This window comes from Patiria miniata, unplaced genomic scaffold (genome assembly GCF_015706575.1).
Source record: "Patiria miniata isolate m_02_andy unplaced genomic scaffold, ASM1570657v1 HiC_scaffold_1, whole genome shotgun sequence".
In the NCBI taxonomy this organism is placed as follows: Eukaryota; Metazoa; Echinodermata; class Asteroidea; order Valvatida; family Asterinidae; genus Patiria; species Patiria miniata.
In genome coordinates, this window is record NW_024037047.1 from 14,855,469 (window position 1) to 14,878,937 (window position 23,469).

Here is a 23,469-nt window from a genome sequence, read left to right on the forward strand (position 1 = left end):
GACTTTGACTGTGTTTCCATTAAAGGGAATGTACAACATTGGCTTTTGCTGCAATTTTCAGAAATAAATGGATTGGAGGATTAGTATGTTTATAAAATATTGTTAAACTGACTTGTTTCATGTTTTGGGCTTGAAGATGCTGGAAAAAACAAGAAAACCTATCATGTTCTTGTAGTCTGGTTCCCTGACCCCACTTAAGATGAAACGAAGCAATTAATACACTTTGGGGAATTGTAAGGTCAGATAATCAGTCTAGCAGGCTTGTACCCCTTCACAGGTGTGTGATCAGTTGCAAAGAAAAGTCAGAATAACTAAATATGAAAAATTAAGAACAGTTTTTGAAAAAGCCAGTTTTCTCCAACGCTGGTCGGCCGACCAGCGTTGGAAAAATACAGTTTTTCTTGAAAATGTCAACTCACCAGGAGCCACGATTTTAAAGGATGCTTTAGACTGTCAGTCCCTAACAATTTAGTAAGGTATTTCGTGATAATTTGATCATTTCATTTTTTGATGTTTGCAAATGTTGTATTTTCCCTTTAAACTCATTCTTTTTCAATGTGTTTTAATTTACAAATAGAGTGATTTTCAATCTAAACTCTCCGGTCCCTAGTTTTCCTCCTTTGAAATAAGACACTTACGTTCTCAAGGAAGTACTTTTTAATTTATATCTGTCTCTTCTAAGGACAAAAAATACTTTTTTATATAAAATATAGATATCAAGATTCAGGGTGAGTTATTGCATGCCTCAGATGAAGCTCGGACACTGCAATTGCCACCCATCGTCGTTTCCGATTTCCTTTGATTGTTTTAGCCTAGAGTACTGTAGATTGTGCGTAATTCATCGGAGAGAAACAGATGGTTTCCATCAGGCCGCCATCAGTGCTCCAGGGGCTTGGTGCTGGGGTCCATCCCCAGCTGAATCATGGCGCACGCAATCTCAAATAGGTAGTCGTAACACTCACACCTATAAAAAAAAAAGGACAAACATCAAAAGCCAATCAATTGTGGTGGTTTGCGAGGGGAATCTTTGGTGGACGTTTCATTTCAATTAGGATGTCTATATTGCTGTTTTTTTCCTAATAATGGGAGAGTCCACACTAAATTTTACAACTGCACAACATCACAATGAGCTCTCATTTAAATTATGTTAAAACTCAGGAAATACACTTTAAATGTACAATTGTTGAGAGATAGTTTACACAATCACAAAGGATTTGGTTGTTGGTTGACTCAAAAATGAGAAATTTGATGACATGTCAACAAATTTTAGGGGGTCCTGGTGGGACATGCATATAACCATGCAAACATTTTTTTTTTCAGGTTATATAAAAGAGGTGTTATCACAGAAAAAACACACTTGATATATTGAATTATGGTCAGCAAAAATTTCAAAAATGAGAAATTTTGCTCAATTTTCAAGCTAATTCAGCTGTCACAGTGTCTGTCCATGTAGTGACAAACATGATACTGGCTAATATTGACATTTAATCAACAATACATTTCAACAAAAATCTATAAAATCTTGCTGAGAACAATTACTACATTTTGGTCATGTTGCTTTGAATTATGGGTTGGGAAAGAACATTGTCTGTTCATGTGACAAACGTTACATCTTAGGCCCCCCCCCCCCCAAAAAAAGTCTCCAGCTTCTGGTATGCGCACGCGTCGCCGTAGCCATGCGCGTCGGCAAAATGAAAATTTTTTTTCCAATGAAAGATGTCTCAAAACCGCCAAACTCACTGGTTTGACTGGAATCCTGCTGCTGCACAATTTTAACGTGTTTTTAGATGGGGATATGATCGAGAATAAGCTTTATGTGGCCTCTCTGGACTCCCATATATTTGCACTAAGTTTTGTCGGGCACCATTTGCAGTCATCAGCCGACATTTGAAGGGAAAAAACGGTAAAAAAAAAGCCGCGTCGCCGCACCACTTTTGGGGCAGGCGCCATACCAGAAACCGGAGACCTTTTTTTGCCCTTAAAGATAAACCGTTGATAACTTCTTAAATACATGTATTGCTCAAGTTATCTTGATCTTTCCGAGCTAACAAGCATATAGAGGGAAATAAGGGAAACATTTTACAGCAGGAAATTCCTTCTGAATGTCACACAGTTGCAACATTTAGTGTGGACAGAGATAGGAGCTGCAAATAGCGGATAAACAGTGGAAGTAGTATTCTGAACATAGGCAGGAGATATACTGAAAATAAGGGATTAAATAGGTTTTAATAAGCACGTTTAAAACCGGCTACGGGCCTGGACGCCGATAATGGCCCCAGCTGAAGGTGAGTGACATTATCGGCGACCAGGCAAGCTGGTTTTCAACGTACTTGTTTAATACTGTTTGAACCAGCCAGCCGTTGTTTTATCAACCGTTTAAAACCATCCATGTGACGGGCTCTCGAATAGGAACGGGTAAACTGTCTTAGGTGTTTATTTATCTACCAATGGTAGATGTTAGATATTCTTGAATAGCAGGTTTAATGTACAGAGTATAACGGTGACATAGTGAAAAAGAGTCGACACAAGATGGAGTTTGTAGGATCCAGGAAATACTCTGAATTTATAGATAACTGAGGCTTACAAGTATGTGCTCTACAAAAGGTAACCACCAGGTATACACAATGTTAGAAAAATGGGATCCATAAAGGGGAACGGGAATGCAGGCAGTATCATGGGAAAAGGAGGTACATGTACAGTACAGTGCTATCTTAGAAATGGAAAACATTAGGTATTCAGGAAATTGGACGAAGAGGTATGAACATGGGAAGTTTGACCTAATCTTGGATATGGGCGGCAGTAAGTGTTTTGGGAATGGGATGCAGGAAATGTTTTGGGAATGGGATGCAGGAACTGGTTTGGGAATGGGAGGCAGGAAGTGTAGTGGGAATGGGAGGAGGAAGTGGTTTGGGAATGGGATGCAGGAAGTGTTTTGGGAATGGGAGGCAGGAAGTGTTTTTGGGAATGTAAAGCAGGAAGTGTTTTGGGAATGGGAGGCAGGAAGTGTAGTGGGAATGGGAGGAGGAAGTGGTATGGGAATAGGATGCAGCAAGTGTTTTGGGAATGGGATGCAGGAAGTGTTTTGGGAATGGGAGGCATGAAGTGTTGGGAATGTAAAGCAGGAAGTGTTTTGGGAATGGGAGGCAGGATGTGATTAGGGAATGGAAAGAGGAGGAGGTGGTTTGGGAATGGGAAACAGGAAGTGTTTTGGGAGTGGGAGGTTGGATGTGTTTTGGAATGAGAGGCAGCGAGTATTTTGGGAATGGGATACAGGAAGGTTAATGAGAATGGGAGGTAGGAAGTGTTTAGAAAAATCCTATGCTAGAAGTTCTTTGGGAACGGGATGACACTGAATATGGGGCAGGGGAAGAATTCCGAATGGATGGGATTTTAGGAAATATTTAGGAAATGAGCACGATATAATGCAGGGGGTGGTTCTACAAATGGGATACAGGGGGATAATGGAAATGAAATATTCTGGAAATGACAAGCATATGCTCTGGAAATGGGGTGCAGACAGGAAACAGGAGTTCGAGTTGAAATGTCATTCGAAACGTGCTTCCGAAAGTTTGATGCAAATGGTAATGCAATTCACAATCTACTTTAACACGCGTCTACCAAACAAATGCAAGCCGGTGATGGGATGCGAGAGCAAAATGCACCTGCAACCCAGCCACGTATTCTAACTCAATGGACATTTCAAATGAAAACACAGCAGTTCTGACCGACATTGTTCAAATGTAACTGAGCCTCTAAAATTGATAAGCAGTATAATGTTTTATTCTCACACTTTAATCCTAACCCTGCCAGACGCAACACAGTGCATGCGGTGGAAAAGTCGGGTGCAACAGACTCTGAGACCACAGACTCTGAGGCAGTTTGGCCTTGAGACTTTTGGCCTGATGGATCTTGCTACACTGGGCAGGCTTGTCACTTAGACAAATGTTGCATGTTGCTGCGTTTTGGCAGGGTTTCATCTACCCAAAATGCCCTGGAGGGTTAGGGTTTCAATGATGTACTCTAAAATATAAGGAAATACACAGAGGTATTGAATGAACATGAGCAGATCCCAGGGGAGATATCCCCCAAGCTTTGACTGTCTGATGTTAATTTTTTACATCATGGAAGAATCCAAAATGTCAAGATGTTCCCTGAATATCGTCATCACTCAATATTGCAATCTTGATTCATAGCTTCAGGCTATTCTTTGGTTTTTATCCCCCTGGCTTTTAAGCCAAGATAGGGGTATCTTGAGAGTGTATTCCTTCTATGTGTCTGTGTGTTCCTTTTTGGTTAGGTTAAAGAGGTTGTGGAATGCTCGAAGACATTTCCGTCATTTTTCGGGTATATGTAGCCTAAGGTGTGATGAAATACGACTATTGTTTCTGTCATGAAATGAATACAAAAGGTACTTTTGAGAGCTGTTTTTCAGGTCCTGTTTCGACCCGAACGTGCAATTTGTGTAAAAGTCATCGTTGGGGGCAGCAAACAAAACATAGTAAATTGTGACGTAATAAACAGGACTCCCTGTGCAGCGTAGTATAAACGAGTCCTGTTTATTACGTCATGATTTTTCTGATTTTTTATGTATTACATGACGTGTATTACGTCACCATTCTTCTTTCCGAAGAACCCGACAACTGTTGATTTTAATTATGCGCTTGCCGACCAACAAATTACTCGATGAATTTCAGTTTTACAAACATATAAACGCACATTACAAAAGAATGGGAGTTTGTCATTATGATGTATATGGGTTTACTCTACAATAAAAAAAAGAAAAAAATCTCGGATGTTACTGGTTAATTTAGGGTTAGGACGAGCAAAAGTATAACTGCATGAGGCAAGAGATAAATGCAAATGTTTGTTAATGCCAGTTAGAGATGGTGGACAAATGCACGAGAATCGAGAGTCACGGTTGATGCAGGAACACACTGCAAAAGAAGCAAACATTCATGCCTTGTGACAGGTCTCTTGCGGAGTCACTGAATTCCATTTTTGGTGCTCAATGGGCCTCTGTGTTGGATCCATGCCAAGTTTCTTCATTTGGACGGCAACATCAAAGAGATAATCATAGCATTCGCACCTACATACCAGAACCATAAAGAGAGAAATTAAACATGCATGGTGGTTAGGCACAACAAAAAATGGAGCACATAAAGCAAAGGAAGTTGTTACATGTAGCAATTGTGCCAACCAGCAGCGTGTTTGAGAGGTTTTAAAATTGTTTTCCTATATTATTTGCAAATTTAAAATCGATACAATTTGAAGATGACGAGTGCATAGCATACACATGAGCATTTCCACACTAACGGGGTACAATTCGTCACCGACACCACGAACTGACACCCGGTGGTCAGCGTTGCAGAAATACAAATTGGAGAAAAAAGGCTTTTAAAGGTTTGACACGAATTTACTCAGTAAAATCTTCCATCTATCTTAGAGGTTTTAGTATCACTTAACGTGAAAATGCTTACACTACTCAATTTAAACTTTATATTGTAAAAATCTGCTTAGTTAATTAGCAATTAAATGATTAAGATGGGTGTCAGTTCGTGAAAACCAAAATGTACGTGTTTTCGGAGAGTGCGCGCATGCAATAGCGTTAGTGAGTGTCAGTTCGTGAAAACCAAAATTGACGCGTTTTGGGAGAGTGCGCGCACGCATGCGCAGTGTGTGCGCGCACTCTCCCAAAACGCGTCAATTTTGGTTTTCACGAACTGACACTCACTAACGCTTTTGCATGCGCGCACTCTCCGAAAACACGTACATTTTGGTTTTCACGAACTGACACCCTGTGCAGGGTCACTTCGTGGTAACCGAAAATACCAGAATTGACCAGTTTCTTGAAAATTCATTAGTAAAATTTGCTTATTTTAGATGATTTCAGCAATTTTAACCTCGTCATGTTAAACTTCATGATACAAACTGCTAATATGTGCAAAAAAAGAAAATTTGAATTTTTAAAATTTTTTGTACACATGTGATGCAGAGGGTGTCAGTTCGTGGTGTCGGTGACGAATTGACTGCAAATTTGGGATTAAGCATAAGCACAAAGGCAAGACTAGAAATGTAGTAAAGCTTGTCCCAGAGCACACAACTGCACATTATTCAGTCGATTTAGATTGGCTATTCAATGGAATTCTTTGCATGTACACATGTATATGTATATGGTCTACACAGTGGCCCAAATTTAGTCCATTCGTTGGCATCACCAAGTGACAGTCAATGAGTCAGTGAGTCAAGTGACAGTCAGTGGGGGAGTCAGTGAGTCAAGTGATGGTCGGGGAGTGAGTCAGTGAGTCAAGTGACAGTCAGTAAGTGAGTCATGTGACGGGGAGTAAGTGAGTCAGTGAGTCAAGTGACAGTCAGAGAGTGAGTCGTCAGTGAGTCAAGTGACAGTCAGTGAAATAGTCAAGTGACAGTGAGTGAGTCAAGTGACAGTCGGGGAGTGAGTCAGTGAGTGAGTCAGTGAGTCAAGTGAAAGTCAGGGAGTGAGTCAGTGAGTCAAGTGACAGTCAGTGAAAAAGTCAAGTGACAGTCAGTGAATGAGTCAAGTGAGTCAAGTGACAGAAAGTGAGTCAGTGAGTGAGTCTTGTGAGTCAAGTGACGGGGAGTGAGTGAGTCAGTGAGTCAAATGACAGTTCAAGTGACAGTCAGTGAGTCAGTGAGCCAAGCGACAGTGGAGGAGTGAGTCAGTGAGTCAAGTGACAGTCGGGGAGGGGGTCAGTGAGTCAGTCGGGTACATGTACAATATAGTATGGGTACATTGTTATATAGTTTTACATCAGAGTTGGCAATTTGTCATGTCAAAGTTCACTGAACTATAAGAATGGAAATTTTGCATGGTGGGGATAACAGCAAGGTAGGTTTGTAGAAACGACGTGTGAAAACAGTCTCTTTGTGGTGGTTTAGAGAAGAACCAGTTTTGACACAACGTTTCAGACAACATACCTGTACATGTCGTCGTGTCCGTGGAACAAGGTCGTATCTCCTAAAATGACGTGTGACGTCATGTACGTGAATTGCGAGTTTTCAATGTCAAAAGGTTGTATCTCACTTAAAATAACCCGGATGTACACACTAAATCAATGGATGTCGTGATACGCGAGATACGACCTTGTTGCATGGAGCGTATTCGCATGAGATATAACTTTGTTGCAGAATCGAGTTACGACCTTGTTGCACTGATGCAACGATGTACTCTGCCCGTCGTCTATGAACTACAAACATAATGTGTATGTGCACTGAGAAGAAATCTCTTATTCCTCTTTTGTTAATAGTATGAACACAAGAAGACAAGTGGATACATACATAAACAGAACAAAACAAAGAGCAAGACAGGGCAGCGGACAGACAGATTGCGAATGTGGAAATGTACAATGCTACAAAGAATTAGATACATAATACAGATTATAAGCGTGCAGAGTGTATGTGACATCTAGCAAAACCTTTCCATATCGTTCTCATACATACATTGTACATGTATAGTACACAGCCTGTCATTTAGTTTCAGGCAAAGTGATAAATGTATTACCACTGCCCATCAAATTGATAACACATGAACTAATAAATGTCTGAAAAGGCCCGTGCATGCATTTCTCTAGGGCAAATGTTGTGGAACTGAGTAGACACTAATAAGTACCTGGGAAATTGTCAAAACAAGATTAAGGCGCACAGTGCATAAGGTACCGTATATATAAAGGGGCCATGACATGAATTTTACACTGGAACATATTTTGCACAAATTTCCATTCCTCTGAAATGTATGCAAATGTATCCCTGTTTAGTTTTGTTGTTGTCAAGTGCACTTTTTCTAATACTCAGTTAAGTGTTCCATTCTTTTCCTGACCACTGAGGGCGCTGTTGCAGTGATGCCGTTTTAATGTAAGCACACACTTATCAGTGTTGTACTGCCTTGAGTGACATACATTGTACATGGAAATTTGCATTAGCATACATGTACATTTGTATAAACCAAAACGACATCAAAACACTGTTGAAAATGGCAATGTGAAGATTGAAATATAAAGTTAAATGGGACACAAAGATCAAGAATTTAATAAAAACAGTTGTACATTGTATTACATGGGCCCTTTAAAACAAATGACACTGACATACGAATTCATGTGGTGCCGTCATATTCCTTCTAGTTCTGTAAATGTAAAGGGCAAGGCCCCTACAAGTATGTACAAGGTACATGTACTTTTTAAGCTCTGGCAGGAGCTTCTACACGTCAAGAGGTAGGTCGGTCTGTCTGTCTGTCCCCAAAAATTGACCAAAACTATTTGACCAAAAATTGACCAAATGCCATGCTGTGGTCATATAAATGCACTCTTGCCAAAAGTTTTCGGAAGACCAGCTTTGTTTCGATTGATGCGCATGCGCGTCTATGAAGTGAGACATTCCCAATCCGGACCGGATCTTACACGTATTTTCCACTTGCGCTTGTTTTCATAAATCTAACAGTGATGCAACATTTCACCGGCAATTTACTTCTGCACAGGTCATTAACAGATGAAAGAACCAATCCAATCTCAGGGACACTGTTCCATGTATACAATTCTGTAATTTCAATGGGAAAACCCTCCACAACTAGTCCTCTGTGTTTTAGAGACCACCGTGATATTTCCATTGATTGTCTCATCACCACGGCTCGTACAGGAGCCTAACCTTTAAGGTACGGCTAAAGGCATACCCTAACCCTATGGGACTCAATTACATTTAATCCGGCATCGTTTGGTCATGGGGGTTCCCCTAAGATCAGCGTACTTGCCTTTAATGAGCCACCCACGGTTGCTGTCTTCGGAAACAAGGATCCGAGGGTCCGTTTCTCTACTGCCACAGGGGACCTTGTTAGAATGTAATATCCCGAACCCCTTGCATAAGTAAAAGACTTAAATAAGGATTGTTGGGTAAGCGTTCACCTTGGTTCAATTGTTTCTACTTTTATCGTTTTCACAACACTTGGAAAAGGTTGACTTCCAGATCAGATTTATTTTGAGTATATACAGAGCCAGGAATAAACCTGGATGTGCGATCCTAGTGCCCAGGATATCCTGGATATGGGACCAATGCACACTTTTCCTTATTTAATAAGTTAGAATAAAAAAAAGAATTAAGAGTAACACTACTTTGTATGGGCAGCCTTCAGTTGGCTAAAATTCTGCCTATTGTTGTGAAGTAATGAAAGGTTTGCGGAAACACCATGTGCGAATAATTTCTCAACTAGGAGAATGGTTCTGAAAAGAACCACAGGTATAAACTCGACGTTCCGGTCAGTATGCTGTGACCGTCTCCAGGAGAGTGAACCATTCTCCTTGTTGAGAAATTATTCACACATGGTGTTTCCGCAAACCTTTCATTATTTAGTATCTCCACCATGCAAAGCCTCAAATGGTACTTATTGTTGAACTGGCAACATCTTGCAATGTCATTTTTTAATGCAATCCTTGAAAATGCACCTGTGTGTCCCATTTAACCTTATTTTCAATTTTCGTTTTGCCATTTACAAGGAAATTTTGGTGCCTTTTTTATGCCAATGCAAATTTCCATATTCATGAGCAAAACCGTCATTTCAGGCAGAAACCTCAATGTAACAGCTATTTCAGCACGAAAAGTTGGCAGAATTCTGTATTTGTTGTCCTAAATTGTCTCTTCTTTGGTGATATGTTGTTGTGTCAGTACGTGGCAGTATGCCAATGAGCAAACTTTTCTCATAAATGTTTTCAATGAGCAAACTTTTGGGTTCACAATTTGAATAGAAAACCCCTGAACAGTGTCTTCCGGATTATGACATCACAGCACAGCATACATGTACATGCTTTTTAATCCTTTTTGCATCGGGGTTCTTGAGTCTGATGTCCTGGAGATTCTGAAAATCTTGGATTTTTTTTTTTTTGGGGGGGGGGGTTGCATGGGAGCCACTATCATACGTTCTATGTTCTGAGCAGTTTTCTAGTGTAAATTTGTCGTGTATTCGGGATATTTTTTTGTCAGTTTCATCTGGTATTTCTTAATATTTTAATGTTAATAATGGTTTTTTATGGAATAACTATCTGCTATGTTTTAATATTTTAATGTTCATAATGTTTTTTTTAATGGAATTACTTTTTTTCTTCCAAATACTGTTAATCATGTTCAATTCAGCCGTTAGCTGCGATTCATGATTGATTTAATAAACCATTGAATGAATGAATGAATGAATGAACAGCGCCCTCAGTTGCCCGGAAAAACATTGAACATTTTTAAATAATTAAAGAAGTGCACTTTTCATTGAAGTTAACCAAAGAGGAATGTCAAATAATTTTCATGCATTAACAAAAGGAGTAGAAAAATGCACAAAATGTGTGCCTCAGAAAAATCCTATTTAGGATCATTTAAGGTACAGTGTACATGTATTTTGCATGACATGGGTCATTCTATAAATTAGGGGTCCAATAGGAAAATGTGTCTTTTTTGTTTTATAACTAAATAGGAAATGTATTAAAGTTAATACATGTAGTACTTCATGTGTAACAAACTCCAATAAAAGTTGCATTGATAAAACCTACAAATTTGTTGTGTTGATCCCATTTACTTCCTGTTTTGGTTAAAAATAGGCCGAAAATTCTCATGTTTTTGGCTAAAAGTGGGACAAAAATTACAGTCTCAAAAAATTTACATTTTCGCCACCTTAAAGGGTACATGTATACTATGCCATTTTTAGGTCAAAATGATTGATGTACGGACTCAATTTCAACATGAGATACAATTTTTAAAGAAATAAATGTGTGAAGATGTGAAATGGTGCTCCCAATATTATGGTTTCACATGTAACATTTGGTGTCCCTGTGTCCCTGTTACAAATGTACGTGTGAACCAATTCTGCTGTGTGTAAAGTGTCTTTCATGGTCAAATTGTTTACTTTTCCTTGCTATTTTACAAATTATGTCCAGTACATGTAAATAAAAGGATAAGAAAACAACAAGACAGCAATGCTAAGAAACAAAAAATATATATGATCATTTGTAATAATGAAATAATTTCACACGTAACATGGTGTCCTGTGGTGTCCCAGTTACATGTACATTGTACATGTAAAACCTAGTGTTTTTAATATTCCAGATGACATGAAGTTGTTTTAAAAGGATCTCCTTTCTGCTGAAAAGGCTTGCACTTTACCATCCTGATGGAAGTAAATACATGTCATATTATGAAAAGCAAGATTGACCATAATTAAAATAACTTAAAGTTTTGAGCCCTTTTAATGCAATGTCCCACTTTGTACCCCTAATTTATAGAATAACCCATGTGTACATATCCCTGTAGGATCATTTACTTTTTGTGCATTTTTTTCATTCGAAGCAACTCCATATGTTTAAGATCTTAATAAGGGATCATAACCAAATTTAACTCAATTGACATGGTTGATACTACATGTACATGTATACATGCAATACATTTTGAGAAAACAGAAAAAGCGTACATTGTAAGCACAATTTGGGGTTTCCTTAAGTGGATTCCATTGCTCAGGTTTCTGCCCAGATTTTTGTATACGTATTGCACCCTATTGTGCACAATCTATTCTCTGAATCAGAATTTGGGACATTATTAACTTTCAGGAAATTTCATGACGTCAAGATCCCAGTGGACGGTTAAAAAAAATGTGCCAATGGGCACACTTTATTTTAACTAACTACATGTACAATTACTGTTTTCTTCCAATCCGTCTGGCGAATATGTTTACAGGGTATTTAGTACCAGTTCTTTTTTCACTTCGATCAGGTTTTTCTCATTAAATTGGTACATTTAGGTCTATTTCTTGGTATGTATGTAGTTACCCATACATGTATATTGTTCCTTCGTCAATATACGAATGTATGTATATATATGTTTATTATTAATGATGTTACTTACATTGCCTTGGCTTTTTGCCAGGTTTCTCCCCACACGTAGATGCCATGGCGACGAACCAGCACTGCACAAGTATCCGGGTATTCCTCCATTGCTGCAGCCATAGGATCCTTCAGAACAGAAACAACCAATCGAGACAAGGCAAGCCCAGGAAGGTTGGTCAGAGAACTCTAGTAAAGCTGGTCCCAGAGTGCATGCAGATTCTATTCAATAGACTGGTCCTTTTGGCTCTGCCCACTTTGCATACAGGTTACAACAGTTACAGTCCGATAGTCCGAAGTTTCGATAGTCCGAAAGTTCTTTAGTCCGAAGGGTCATTAGTCCAAAGGTTTGTTAGTCCGAAGGTTCAATAGTCCGAAGGTTCGATAGTCTGAAGGTTTGATAGTCCGAAGGGCCCATTAGTCCTAAAACAGAAGAAGGTTAAATAGTCCAAAGGTTCGACAGTCCGAATCGACAATAGGGTTTGATAGTCTGAATCGACAATAAGGTTCGATAGTCCGAATCGATTCGGACTATTGTGACCTAATTATCGATTCGGACTATCGGACCTTATTTTCAATTCGGAATAATGAACCTTCGGACTTGTGAACCTTATTTTCGTTTCAGACTATTGAACCTTCGGACTAATTAACCTTATTCTAAATTCAGACTACCGAATCTTTGGACTAATGAACCTTTGGACTAATTAACCTTATTCTAAATTCGGACTACCGAACCTTCGGACTAATGAACCTTCGGACTATAATAAACCTTAGGACTATTGCTTCAAATGTTCGGATTAACGAACCTTAATTATTTCATTTTTGGACGAACCCGCTCTTATGGGAATTTTGTGCATTAGGACTATCGAACCTTCGGACTAAAGAACCTTGGACTATCGAGCCTTCGGACTATCGGGCGGACACCGGTTACAACACGTGCTCTGTAATGCCACACTGCATGTTAAACAGCCGTGCGCGTCATACCGGTACAATGTACAGTGAGTTGGTGAACTTGTGGCTTGCATTCAGTCTGTGAGATGGGTACAATGAGGCCACGAGGTTAGCCCTCTGGGACCAGCACAAACAGCTTTTGACTGTACTCTCTAATTTCAAAAAGAGTGAAACTATGGCAGACAGGTGATGGGATTGTGCCTTTAATGATACATGTCCTTCGAAAAACAGTGGCAGCCATTCTGAAAATTTTGAAAATTGCTTGTTATTCTACCTGTATTTTTTCAAAGGACAAATCTGTGATGGCCCTACATTTGCCCTATATACATGTAGCTGAATATCTTTCTCATGACATACTCTGACTGTGTGCCAAACTCCATGCTTGTATCATCAAAGGCACAATTCCCCCAAAATACAATGTATTTCCCCTATCTGCCCCACTAAACTGCGGACCAAACAATTTAGAGTCAAAATCACCCAAAATGTCGATTGAAATATTTGTACTTTGAAAACGAAAATCATTCAAGTTAAAAACTTGATATGATTTAACGGAAGGAGCTTCACTCTAAATTATCGTCCCTTTTTTCAGTTGGATGTTCACTAGAATAGGATGAATTTGCAATCTTTCAAAATTTGAAAGTGTGTGTACATGTACATACATGTACATGTATACCAGTACATGTTACATAATTCGGGCGATTCACAATGCAGTGCGCCACTAAGAGTTTGCCACAGAGAGTTCATTTTTCCCAGTGCTTTGTGAGAAATGGTCGACAAATTCGCAGTGCGGGACATTTGAAATTGTTCGTTTTTCCGGTCAGTAGTTTCGTAAGCTTGAAAAAAGCTTTCGACCCTCTCGAGATTTCGTACACGAGAAAAAAAGGCCTGTCTCCACAAGGATACAAATTTGAGTATGTGTGTTCCCAATACATACAGAAAACAGAGCTTATGTTAATCGTTAGAGGTGCTAAATTTTCGGACATCTGTTCTTGTCCTTCATTGGCCGGGAGGCAACTGCCGGGTCGTGAATTCACCGTGTTCCAGCACGATGCCGCAGTTGCCTCTCAGCCCTGATGAAGGAGAAATGTCCAAACATTTGGCACCTCTAACGATCAACGGTGAGCCTGTCATAACTGTATACAGACATGACAGATCTGTACGTGCACATGTATACATTGTTTACATACATGTAGCTCATCCTATGTATACCCAATGTTATATATTGCCACTCAGTTTGACTTCAGATACAAGTGTACACATCGTTGGCTCAATTTCAAGGCCCATACCAGAAAACATCTTGTTTAAAAATCTGTGCTTTAAACAAGTATAAGACGTCAAGTCTTGGGTTGATGCCCTGGCACCAAAATGTTTTTAGGTTCAATGTAGTCCGTAAAGTACACGTACAGGTACGCTGTATTTACATGTAATTTCAGTTCTCTCAGTCCAGGGCCCAATTTTATGGGTCAACTGCTTACCCAAGAATTCCGCGCTTACAATCACCATTCTGTGCTAACGGCCCTAGCAAAAAAAAACATTCTGTGCTAACCCTGTAAGCACCAAATCCTGAGTTATGCATGCACATTAGCCGGAAAATTCCTTGTTAACCCGTGAAATTTGTTAACTGTAGCCTGGAGTTTTCTGCTACTGCTGGCATGTTCTGCTCAAGATATAGCACATCCATGAAATAGGTCTAGTGCCAGCACTGAGCCATGAAATTAGGGTCTGGATTTACCTGAGCATAGACTATGCAGTCACTGCCCTATCAAATTATCAAACTTTGAAATTGGCAGTTTTACAATTTGAGTTTCATTGAAAATGACAGTTAAAGCTCGAAAACTATCATCGTCAGACCGATTAGAAGGGGAAGTGTAACAACAAATTTTTCCACAGACGTTCCGTGCTTGAAGGGAACTACTGGGTATATGAATGTTTTCCCCTGGTTAAAGGTAGGGTACAATGTAGATAATTTGGCATTTGTGCATTTTTTTTCATTTGAAGCAACAAAAGTGCTCAAAATCTAACCTGATGAAGTTTTAGCTTAGTGGATGCTGTATATTCTGAGAAAACAATATTCTAGGATCTCAATTTCAATTCAGAAGTTGCCGAGTCCTGTTTTGAATTGCCCCCGAAATCAGCATCAGGGACACGTTCTCATTCAGCTGATTACAGCTACCCATGTCACGCACTAAACCGACGAATAATAGCAACTATACACGCGCATGTGTGTCTTGTCAACGCCTGCGCGCACCCATTACAAACCAATCTAATGGAAATTTTCAAAAATGCATCACTTGAGGCATCTTAGGAAAAGACCTTCTTTTATTGTTTTCTTCAAAATGACAGCATGCCAGAAAGAATAATTTCACCGGGAGTTTATTGCCACTACTATCTTCAAACCAATTAAGCTTTTCAACAATAATTTGGCCAGTTACTGTTTGGATAGCTGCAAATGATCTACTCTACCTTTAATTGGAGTTTTTGAACACTATAAGACAACAGGTGGCGCTATTCGTTGCCGCATATTGCCTGACAGACATGATTTTGCCGACAGAAAGACAATTTTACAGTCAAAACAATTAGTGGGGGGGGGGGGGGTGTCAATCAGGCCCCTCTTGCAGTGCCCATGATCAAGTGTGCAAACATGACACCAAGTTGTGATGCTTGATCAGATCCAAAAGGTCCTTCTAGCAGTAAAACCATTTCTGACAAGGACTTTTACGGTAGCCCAAATATTGAAGTCTATAACAATTTATTCTACTTTGAAACACTTTCAGAATAATGCAATTTGCAATGTAAAAATTAATACACAACGTGTACATGTACACTGAAGAAATTCACTTAGGTTTTGCTAAATTTTGCTGCTTATAATTTGACTAAAGTTAAGTAAGGATCTTTTGTCAGAACTTTTCAGGAGTGATCTATTAGTGGTGAGAGAAAGAAATGATACAAACGTAGGCAGGATTTTGCAAATCTCTCAAACTTAGTTTAGGGTGACCCAAAAAATGCAACCCTGAAACGTTTGCCTTTATTCAAAAACGTGATCTGCGAATTTGTACGTTTTGGATATATCAGATTGAAGCTGAGAGCTTTTTTTTCTTTCAAATACTGAAAAAAATCATGAAAACAGCACATTTGGGTTGGTGGGAAATGCCAATTATGTGAAAGAAGTGATTTTTCATCCTTTCAAAAGTGCTTCAAACAGTGAAACATGTTACTTTAAGCCCACTGTGCAATTGTCTTTCATTTGTGCAATTTCTTTTATATTTTGACATATTTATGATGCAGAAAAGGTTTAAAATAGAACACAAAAGGATGAGATACCTGTTCTGGTGGAAAATAAAAGGTGTATCCATCAAATTTGTACTCTTGTCATATTATGTGCCGTGTTGTTTGTAAGGATTAGGACACAATGCGCCACATGCATTTCATGCCCAGAATGGGTACAGTGTAGATCCTTTAACTGTGGTAATGCCATTGGAATGGAGAAAAAAGGAGTTCAGTTGTGTAACATAATTGGCATTTTCTCAGCAACCCAATGTACTGTTTTCAAGATTTTTTAGTACTTGAAAGAAAAAGCTCTCAGCTTTAATCTGATATCCAAAACATAAAAAATTCACCGATCACGTTTTCAAAAAAAAGGCAAATGATTTAAACAATGTAGGGTTGCATTTTTGGGGGTATGTAGGCCTACATGTATTTAAACTCACTTTGAGGTCAGCCTCGAATGGAGTGTTCTCAACAATGGGTATCACAACTTCTTCATCATACCTAAAGATAAAAAAACAAAAAAAAACAAACAAACTTGGCTTCTTAAAATTATGCTGTCATAAATGGTAAAGGAGTTAGAAAACGGACCGTGATCTACATGTATAACACATCCCTGTGTAGGTAAATACCAATTGCAAGTTACAACCAAACCGGACATGTTCTGTTGAATGTAGGCCTTCTAAAAATGCCCCTTTGATGTGACGTCACATGACAGGTGATACTGTCATCATGACGTCACACTTCAATTTTCATCCCAGTCTAGGTACAAACCAAGTTCCAACCCAATCGGACCTATAGTTCTATAGATATACTGTACATGGTGTAGGCATGGTGTGACGTCACGTGACTCGTGATGACATTATTATGACGTCAATGCTCGGCACACATCTGCAGGTGATGGTCTTAGTGTGTGCCAAGTATGTATAACGGCAATCAGATTGATGTTATACATGTAGTGCCATGCACGATGAAAGCGTATACATACAAGTGAAGTGCTACATGTATATGAGAAAAGTCTGAAAAAGAAAAGAAAAAAAATGTAACAAAAACAAAGGATGTTTCGGCAAAGGTGCCAAAACAGCCAAATATCTCGATATTCCGCAGCTACCGGTATGACTCCCTAAAATTTTCATTGAAAGGTGGCAAAGTTGACTTCAGTGATTGCCAAGAATTATGGAAAAGATGACGAGGCATTCCAAAAATCACGACAACAATCTACTGGGAATATATTGTGATTGTGCATCGTGTTTTTCCTGGTACTGTACGTACATCATCATGTGGTGGGTGTATCATTAGCTTTAATAAGGGAATGTGTGATTGGCCAGTTTTAAACACTATATTTAAGACTGGTTGGAGTCTGAATGCTAATAATTACCTTAGCCAAAGGCGAGGCTATCAGCATCCAGACTCCAATTGGTCTTAAACATAGTGTTTAATACTGGCCAAGCACACATTTATTCCCATTCATAAATGTTCAAATGAATGTTTAACCAACATGACCAATAAAACGGTAAAAGGCACCAGATTTCATCGGAGTCCAAATGTTATGTAACACTGGAAAAGTGTTTAAGACCAGCCAGCTGGTCTTTATCATATGTTTAAGACCGGCCACGTGACGAGCTCTCGACCAATAGGAATGGGTAAACTGTCTTAGGTACCGGTATTTAAGAACAATGGTTAAAACCTGAAATTGTTTACTGGCCTTGATTGTGAATGTACACATGCACACATTTTAGGGTTCAGATTGAGTGATCTCAAACCCTCTGATTCTTGTCATCATAAACCATCTCCGGCTTTCAAATACAAATATAATTAATTATTTCTCCTTTGCGACTAATACTTCCTCAAACATCGCCATTAGAAAGGCAATGAGTCACTCTCCCCGCCTAGGATTTAATTGCTGGGACCTTGGCAGCAATATTTGACAATTCAATCAGGGGTGATGTCATGTGTGAGATCAGTGCTGACAAAGAGAAAGGCAACCAAGGCTCTGTCAAGGTCTCTGGTAATGATAATACGATACATGTCCATTGGAGGCGGTGTGGAGGCGGAGAGGCATTACAAAGACGCACTCATAAGTCATGAAAGAAAACATGGTTCACAAATTGGATCCGATGATCACTGGCAGCGCCAGACTCGAACATTTTTTTCGGGGGGGGGGGGGGCAATTTGGGGGCAAGGAAATAATTTGGGGGGCAGTCAAAAAATATCTCAAGCCTGTGTACGCGCGCGTACCATTGTGAATAGTCCGGAAATAAGCCAGTGGAGCAACTTAGAGGTGTACATGTAGTCGTTTTTATGAATGAGAAATGTATCAAACCGCAGAATGGTGTATAACAAAATGTATTTACATAATGTACAACAAATGTACAAAGACGTTGGCTACACACTACCTACATGTACGGCTGGATAAGTGCATGTGTGGCATGTTTTGTCTTAAGTACCAATGTTTTAATGCTTTCATTGGCCCAAATTTTATGAAGCTAATACAGCGAAAAAATAAACATAACTAATCTACTTAGATTAGTAGATGAAGTGTTCGGGGAAAACTGGGGGGGGGGGGGCAAACTGGGAGGGCAAGGACAGAACTTGGAAAAAGGGGGGGAGGCCCCCCCCCCCCCCCCCCCCCCCCCTGTAGCGCCACCACTGCCGATGATGAGCCCTTGTGTATACATACAGGTAGAATAAAAATAATGTCGCTTTGGATGATACGTTCTTGTCTCCCACAAAAACAGGAAAGGTTACCAAATGTTTCTCTTTATTAACATTCGGTCTGGGCCGTCTGTAAAAGTTTCACTGATATTCAGGCATGCATGAAAAGAACACTGGCCTTTCTTTGTAACTACCCCAAAACACTATTAACACAATGTTTCCTAATATCTTTAAGGGGATATTTAATGTTATTGAATGGCAAGCACACTACAAGACAGAACATAAATAAATAAATAAATAAAATAACATTTCAAAGTAGCCATGGTAAGGCCAAAGTTTACTGCTGTCCAAAGGGCCTTGATAGAATGTTTTATGAAACAGGAAGGGTTACTGTACAAGACCCGATTTGGAGAAGACCTTCCGACATGTCCGAAGGTACGGCAACCTAACGCTCAGACAGTGCACAGAAACGTAGTAAAATACCAGTACGGACAAAATGAGACAAGCAAGAACCTGAACAAGACAGTGACAATGTGAACCCTTTTAATTCGGTTTCAAGTTCAATAAATGTAATTCCATTTAATTGATGTTCTGTTCTATTATTCCTTTTATTTCCTTCACTGTCCTGAGGCCCATTGTTGCCACTGTGTTGATAGCAAAAGGCCTATTCTGAACATTGTATTGGTAGTGTTTTTGGGTAGTCACAAAGAAAGGCCTGTATCCTTTTCATGCATGGCTGAATATCAGTGAAACTTTTACAGACTGTGGTCAGTACCCAGACTTAATTATTATTATTAATCACTTCAGGTAATGAAACCAAGGATTCCTCAAAAGCGCCTTAGGCACTGTACATGTAGCTCGCAGTTTTAGGGGTGGGAGGAAAAGCCCAGAAGAATGTTCTGGGAAAAACCCATGGAATCAGGCAGGGACTAAAAACCCAATCCACATACCGGTATTGGCCCAGGCGGGATTCGAACCCGGGTCACAGCAGTGGAAGGCGAGGAAAGTACATGTACCGCTATGCCAACCTGACTCCCCTAATATGTTGGCTGAAGAGAAAAAAACTGGTAACCTTTCCGTTTTTGTGCGAGACAAAAACTTATCCAAAGGGACATCTTTTTTACTCACCCAGTACAGTGATTAAGGCATGGTAATTTGGGTCATTGTCTTTCACAGTCTATCGACCTTGCTCTCTCGGTGTATGTGAAGAGGCAGTCTTCCCAGCAAACAGGCTGTACGCATGACCAGTTAGCAATCAGAAACTGGGGATAATATCCAACAGGTATTAAGGCTCATATGATGTCAGCGACCTTCCTCTGTACATGTAGCCAGATTAGTGGAGTATTCTTTTTTAAGCTTCCGGTTGCACCGTCATTTCCAAAACAAATTCATTATCGCTGACTGCATTTTGGTCTTGTCACGGAGAGATTTCATTAAGGGGGTATTGTGATGGCCAGAGCAGTTACCGGTATAAACGTGATGTTTATTTTCAAAACTGGTTAGGGACTGACCGCTGATACTGATGGAGGCGGCTTTTATTGACGGCCCGACACTCAACCCCACTCATAAAAACCCTTATGGGAAAAGCATAAAAGTCGAACGTTGGCAACCTTATGTTTCCAATGATTTTGTTCCACCATGTTATTACTCCTCAAAGCATTTTTGTTTCTAATGGGAGGAAGCCAATCTCGGGTTTTGGGGTATAAGTAATTTATTTGCAAAATTAAAACACAAAATTTGCTCTCTTCACTGGGATATTAAGTTGGGAACAAAGTTCACTGTTTAAGACTGACTACACATGTAGCACAATGTACATGTACATTTGTATGTTGTGCATTTCAATGCTGCATAGTGGGAGAGTGTAAGTCCTCTGACTTTTTGACTGACTGATTGAGAGACTGACTGTCTCCCCTGAGCTTCGGACTCTTAAACCTTATTTTCGTTTCTGACTACTGAACCTTCGGACTGATTAACCTTATTCTAAATTCCGACTACCGAACCTTTGGATAAATGAAGCTTAGGACTAATGAACCTTCGGATTAATGAACCTTTGGACTATTGCATCAAATGTTCAGATTAACGAACCTCATTTCATTTTTTGACGAATCCCCTCTTGAATTCTGTGCATTTGGATTATCGAATCTTCGGACTAAACAACCTTCGGACTATCGGACCTTCAGACTATCAGACTTTTGGACGGCCCCCGTCCCAACAAAGCTTTAGTGCACTCTGGGAACCAGACTGCGTACCGGTAGCATGTACATCCTACGAAAGGGCCATATGAAAGGGCAAGGAACATCATCTATACTTATCAAGCTACATGTACATCTTACAAGGTTTCAGACTTTTTAAACAAAATCATTAAGTAATGATCGAAATATGTGGAAAAAAATCACAATAACCACAGGGTTAGGCCCTAATGACCAACAGACCAAGACAATTATGACAATGAAACTGTACAGTGGACACAGCACCTGTCGACTGCTCAAATATAATTCAATTTTTGGAGCCCTGTAAACAATTTGAGAGTTTAAAGAAATGATTTAATAACTAAAATTTAGTTGATTTTTTGTTTGTTTGATGTCTCATTTATGAAGCCTGGGAAGGGACAGGGTGGAATTATTTTTTGGAATTTCCTAATTCGTTCGCACGAATTACTAATTCGTTCGCACGAATTGCTAATTCGTTCGCACAAATTGCTAATTCGTTCGCACAAATTCCTATTTTGTTCCCACGAATTCCTAATTCGTTCGCACGAATTGCTATTTCGTTCGCACGAATTCCTAATTCGTTCGCACGAATTGCTATTTCGTTCGCACGAATTCCTAATTCGTTCGCACGAATTCCTATTTCGTTCGCACAAATTCCTATTTCGTTCCCAAGAATTCCTAATTCGTTCGCACGAATTCCTATTTCGTTCGCACGAAACCTAATTCGTTCGCACGAATTTCTATTTCGTTCGCACGAATTCCTAATTTGTTCGCACGAATTACTAATTCGTTCGAATGAATTAGTAATTCGTTTGAACGAATTACTAGGCCTAATTCGTTCCCACGAATTAGTAATTCGTTCGAACGAATTACTAATTCATGCGAACGAATTACTAATTCGTGCGAACGAATTACTAATTCGTGGGAACGAATTAGTAATTCGTGCGAACGAATTAACAATTCGTGTGAACGAAATAGCAATTCGTGGGAACGAATTAGTAATTCGTGCGAACGAATTAACAATTCGTGCGAACGAAATAGCAATTCGTGCGAACGAATTAGTAATTCGTGCGAACGAATTAGGAAATTCCAAAAAAAAATTCCACCCTGTCCCTTCCCAGGCTTCATACTCATTCGAAGTTGAGTTGCAAGGAAAATATAGCAGTTGATAAAAACAATCTTTTAGTCAAAGTGAAACTTAAACTACAAATAAGCCAGGAGTCGTCCATCTTTAAAGGGTCCATCCATGTACAGTGTACACATGTATGAGATGAATTTTTACTACATGTAGGAACACCTCTCGTGCAAATTTCTACTGATCTTAAATGTATGAAAACTATTTGACACCCCTTTTTGGTTAATTTTATTGAAAAGTGAACTTCTTTAAACATTTAAATGTCCACGCTTTTTCGGACAACTAAGGGCACTGTTGCTGATGCGATGTCATTTCAGGAAGATTTTAAGGGTTTTCTGTTTAAATTATGAACCCAAACATTTCTTCATTGAAAACATAAATTTGTGAGAAAGGTTTCCTCAGATCATTGCCTGCCATGTACCGGTAGGCCCATGGTATTGATAATGAATCACCAAAGAAAAGAACATTTCAAAGTGCTTTACATTGTATATTTTGTTGACAACTTTTGGTGCTGAAATATCTGTAACATTGACATTTCTGACTGATCACACTTTTGCTCATGAATATGTAAATTTGCATCAGCATAAAAACCAAAAAAGGCACCAAAATATCTGTAACATTGACATTTCTGACTGATCACACTTTTGCTCATGAATATGCAAATTTGCATCAGCATCAAAACCAAAAAAGGCACCAAAACACCCTTGAAAATGGCAAAATGATAATTGAAAAATAGTTCAATGAGACACAAAGACGCATTCTCAAGGATTTGCATTAAAAAAATACTAAATTGCATGGGCCTTTTAATTAAAGGAAATGAAATTGAATTGAGTTTAATTGACAAGTTATAAAAAAAAACACAGGAAATGATTGTAGCCGCCAACTACCTCCCTTAAAATTTAGTCAAGAACCAATCCTAAAATAGACTTGAACTGATACTTCTGAGAATTGATCAACAGGATACATAGGTATACACATCATAATGATGTCATTATAGTGTGTACAAAAGGCAAGTGATATTGTGGACGACAGCCGACATGAAATTTTAAAACGACTATGCAAATCTATTGAAGCTGGTCTAGGGCGTCAATCACTTTTCACAAGGGGGGGGGGGCATTAAAATGTTGGATTCTAAGCGCTCTTTCATTTTGTCTTTGGTGCGAGCCGAGGCAATTTCTGACCACTTAAACACATGTTTTGAGCAAAACATCATAATCTAAACATCATTTCTACTATTCTGAGAGTATAGAATCATATATGTACATTGTAGGCTACATTTTTTTTGAGGCGGACAAAAAAAGTGGGGGGGGGGACAAACGCTATGATATCCCCCCCCCCCCCCCACTTTAAAAAATGGGGGGACTGGAGCTACAGATCT

General features: G+C 39.3%; 1 protein-coding gene across 2 annotated transcripts in view; it reads right to left on the bottom strand.

Annotated features, from left to right (window-relative positions):
- Positions 1–500: 500 nt before the first annotated feature.
- LOC119723598 (methylthioribulose-1-phosphate dehydratase-like) overlaps positions 501–23,469 on the bottom strand; it is a 41,397-nt gene continuing 18,428 nt past the window's right edge. Inside the window, exons 6-9 of one of the 2 annotated variants that reach the window (XM_038194331.1) lie at positions 16,535–16,595; positions 11,899–12,005; positions 4,960–5,086; positions 501–964 (exon numbers count right to left, since the gene is read on the bottom strand). In XM_038194331.1, the coding sequence (XP_038050259.1) occupies positions 959–964; positions 4,960–5,086; positions 11,899–12,005; positions 16,535–16,595 (301 nt within the window). In that variant the 3' untranslated portion in view covers positions 501–958. The remainder of the gene's footprint in view (positions 965–4,959; positions 5,087–11,898; positions 12,006–16,534; positions 16,596–23,469) is intronic. The other variant, XM_038194339.1, reaches the window with a different exon arrangement.